Source organism: Sylvia atricapilla, chromosome Z (genome assembly GCF_009819655.1).
Source record: "Sylvia atricapilla isolate bSylAtr1 chromosome Z, bSylAtr1.pri, whole genome shotgun sequence".
NCBI classification, from domain to species: domain Eukaryota; kingdom Metazoa; phylum Chordata; class Aves; order Passeriformes; family Sylviidae; genus Sylvia; species Sylvia atricapilla.
The window spans coordinates 53,816,172-53,820,314 of NC_089174.1; the positions used below are offsets into that span (position 1 = coordinate 53,816,172).

At 56.2% G+C, this 4,143-nt stretch overlaps 1 protein-coding gene across 1 annotated transcript; it reads right to left on the bottom strand.

Moving 5' to 3' along the window:
- Positions 1–2,532: 2,532 nt before the first annotated feature.
- On the bottom strand, positions 2,533–3,555 carry FOXB2 (forkhead box B2). The gene has a single exon (XM_066339019.1). The coding sequence runs from the start codon at positions 3,553–3,555 to the stop codon at positions 2,533–2,535; it is 1,023 nt and encodes a 340-aa protein (XP_066195116.1).
- Between the last annotated feature and the right edge of the window lie 588 nt (positions 3,556–4,143).

Below are 4,143 nucleotides of genomic sequence, written 5' to 3' on the forward strand. Positions count from 1 at the left end.
AATTCGCTGGGTACCCCACAAATCCCCATGTACTCCGCCGTCCCGGCGCGTCCCTCTCGGCGACGGGCGAGGGCCCAACCCTCAGGCCCTTGTCGTTTTCCATCAGAGACTTCCCCCAGCGAGATAACCTCCTGCGCCGGGTGCCCTGCCTCTGTTTTCGACACACCTGCCTCGACGGCCCGGGTGCGAAAGGCGGCGAGAGCCTCCCGCTTGCTCCTCACCGCAGCAAGGACAGGCCTCCTCACACCAAATAAAAGTTTTCCCGCTATGAAATCTAGAAGGTCACTCATAATCTTAAAACTGACCAGAATAGTTTGAATAATTCCCAGGAGGATTATCTCTTCTCCTGTTCTGAATTCTCCATCCCTCTAAAGCCTTTGACTGATGTAAGAGGAAAATTCCTAAGGTTCCTTAAGATGTGCTTTGGAGTCCTACACAGCAGTTACATCAAGAGCAGTGGAATATATTTAAATACATATAGAACTAATATATAACTAGTGCTATTCATGATTTATTTGGCAGACTGCTTTTTTTATAAGCAACTTGGTTTTAGCAGTGGGAATATCGAATTGGATGTCTGCCTAAGATGGAAAACAGGAGAGTAAAAAAAAGTGAAGCACTTTTTCTTTTTCTTTGTGTTTTTTGTTTGTTTGTTTTTTAATAATTTATTTTGGCTCAGTTTATCTGGTTGCAATAATTTAGAGGCTATTCCCCTTCTAGACCGATTCACAAACCATTATACCACTATGTGTCTCATAAGCATAGCATCATTGGTAGTATTTTTTAGGAGCTAGAAATCCTATAATTTTTGAAATTAATGTGCAAATACGCCTAGAAGAGAGGCAAAAAACTGGAAATTCAACAGTTTCAGGGGAATTTCAAGTGGTCGAACAGACCCCACGAGTGTGTGTGGGGGAAAACTTTTGACAGACAGCGCTCAGGGCCAAACAAATTTCTAGCAAATTCTCTGGCACCAAGAAGGGTCAGCCTGTCACAGGATATCTTTCCCCAGGGGCGGGGACTGCGACCTGGCATCCCGGGCCAGTGTTGGTGCACCGGCATGAGGGGATAATACCAAGGAAGCAGGTGCGATCCAGCACATGTTCAAACTGGCAAAACTACAACCGCATTCAGTGGGATCGGGTTCCGAGCCAGTCCCCTCTTCTCACACCCGAGCGCCAGCCCTTGCCCGTGAGCTGCGGGCAGAGACAGCAGTGCCTCCGTAGTAGGCAATTTATCTGTAAGAGATTTCTTTCCCTTTCTTCCCCTTGTCTTGCCGCCGAGAAAACTTTTGGATACTTCTGTCAGTTTGGAGAGAGGGAGCGAAAACTTACAAGGTTTCTTAGCCGATGTGAAAGACGAGTATTTTAAATAGCAGCACCCGCAGAAGCAAATGGATGGATTGGCTTTAATGAGCATTGGTGTAACAGCAGGGCAGACAGGGTACGGCAGCAATCACTCACAAACCAGCCGGGAATCATCATCCCAGCACGTCGCTCTCTGACTTCTGGTCTCTGACTTCTGATCCCTCTGCATAGACCTCTCGTCTATTGGAAGGTTGTTCTCAGTAAAGTGCTTTTCCCGAATACATTTTAAATCATTTTCCTGTTGTCTTCCCCCACTTTCCCTCACTTCTTTCTCTCCTCGCCCTCCCGCAGGTTTTTGTGTTCACACTCACGTGGAAGAAATGCCAAGCAACACGTACAAAATAGTGGTGTTTGTGAGCGGTGAAAGGTGATGTGAAAAGCACAATCTACGAATTGCCGGGCTGTTTTTATTTTAACGAGAAACTACGGAATTCGGACACTCACACATAGTTTGAGAGGCCAAGTCACGCTTCAGTCCCTTCTAAAGTACTACAGGGTAGATTATAAAAGGGTGAAGGGGAAGCGCAAGCAATCGTTAGTTAAAGGAACCCTTCGCCGTCAGTGCCGTTGTCACTTAAATGCCCACTACTTAATCGAAATATTTTACGATTACTCTTTAAGCAGCAAGCATTACATGTCACGGGGCCCCGGGGCTCGCCAGGGTCTAAGGGAACCACTTTGCCCACCTCTTTCATAGCAAGATGTACGGGGACGATGGAGCAGAGTTTTCCTGTCTCTCGTGGAAGACAGAGAAGCAGGCTTCAGCAGGGGTTTTATCTTGCTCTCCCTATTCGCCGGCCGACTGCAGCACCTCTCCTCTCGAAGCTCGGGTTTCGTGGGGCCTCCGGGGTGACTGCCCTGGGATAGAGGCTCGGCGGGAAGCGCAGGCTGCATGGGAGAACTTCTATCTCGGTCCTTTCCTCCGGGCCAGCCCCTTCGGCCCCGGCTGTGATTTTTCACATGCCCTCCGAGCTACTAATGACATTTAACGACGATAAAAGGTCTTACCTGCAACCTGGCTCTCAAATAATCTACACGATATAAACACAGACACCAGCAGAGGTATAGTCATGAGATCGATCGCGTTTCCACACGCATGCCCTGGATCCCTCCCGTCCTGTCCCCCGGGAGCCTGGGGGCCTCTCTCTCCTGGAGCCCGTGCTGTTTAGGAGTGCACCAGGACGGAGTGGAGGGAGCTCTTGCCTTCGGGGTTGTTGCTCGCGGTCTGTTCCAGCAGAGATGCAGCAGCCGGGGAAGTGGCGGGGCAGATCTGCGAGGCGGCGACCGTCAGAGCAGGGATGGCCGAGGCAGCGGGCAATGCCGGCGCCGGCTTGATGGGCACCGGGACGGCCGGCATGGTCTGTGCCGGCGGGTGGCAGAGCGCCTTCACGGGCATGCCGAAGGGGCCGTACTCGGGAGACACGGGCACCCCGGCCACGGAGTCCATCACCCCCATGTGCGGCCACACAGAGCTCACCACGCTGCTGAGCTGGCTGGGCACCGGATAGCCCAGGTGGTGCATCACCGAGGCCAGGGGCAGCCCGCCGGCCTGCAGAACACCCTTGTAATCTCTGCCGATGATGTTTTCGATGGCGAAGGGATGCTTGAAGCCCGAGGGCTGGCCGGTCCCATAGGGCGAGAACTGCGGCAGCCTTCCCACCGCGGCGGCGGCCGCCGCTGCAGCCACGGCCGCGTCAGAGCCCGCCAGCCCCGGCACCTTGCCCGGGGGAGGCGGCGGCGGCGGGTGCGGATGGAAGTAGTGCACCATGTGCGGGGTGGGCGCCGGGGGCTTGCCAGGACCGCCGCCGCCCGCCCCGCCGCCGCCACCGCCGGGCAGGTGATGCTCGGGGCGCAGCACCTTGAAACGCTTGCGGCGGCGGAGGAAGCTGCCGTTCTCAAACATGTCCCCGCAGTCCGGGTGCAACGCCCAGAAGCTGCCTTTGCCCGGCTGGTCGGGACGCCGCGGGATCTTGATGAAGCAGTCATTGAAGGAGAGGTTGTGGCGGAGGGAGTTCTGCCAACGCTGGGTGTGCTCCCGGTAGTAAGGGAACCGCTCCATAATGAACTTGTAGATGTCGCTCAGGGGCAGCATCTTCTCGGCCGAGTGCTGGATGGCCATGGCCGTCAGGGAGATGTAAGAGTAGGGCGGCTTCTGGTCGCTGTACGAACTCTTCCCTGGCCTGGGCATCGCCGCCCTGCCACAGCACTCCCTCGGCCGCACGATCCCGCCGCTCTGGACTAGACACCTTTGAATGCCGCGTACGGCGGGCTTGGGATCCGAGGACTTCACTGCTCTGACCCGCCGCTGCCTCTACATCCTGGGCGCCACCTGCCCGGGCCACACGCGATAGCGACCGCCCGGCGGCCGGCCAGCGAGTTCTGCGCACGGCCTCCCCCCGCAGCCTCTCCCCGAGGGACGCGCTTGCCTCGCCGCCCCTCAGCTTGCCGGAGAGGCAGATGCCTCCCAGGCCGAGGGGACTCCGGGGCTACGCGGCAGAAGGAGGTGCCGGCCTCCGCTAGCGTCCCGCTTTTCTACTGGAGGCTGCTGAGTCTCCCGGGCTTCTCCCCTGCCGTCTGGCACACTCGGCTGGAGTTGATGCTCCTCAGGCACCAAGGGCTCGAGAGCATGAAATTACTTCGGACTTCTGCAGAGACAGGAAAGAAGGAAATAAAAACATCCCGCTCACCGCTCAGTCTGGTATCCGCTTAAAAGTTTGCGGCGGTGGCGGGCGCCGGGAGCCGGCGAGGAGAGGAGGCGAGTGGGGCGGCGGCCGCC

What these genes read in the sequence shown, in the direction of transcription:
- FOXB2 (XM_066339019.1), bottom strand. Translation starts at nt 3,555, where the DNA reads ATGCCCAGGCCAGGGAAGAGTTCGTACAGCGACCAGAAGCCGCCCTAC.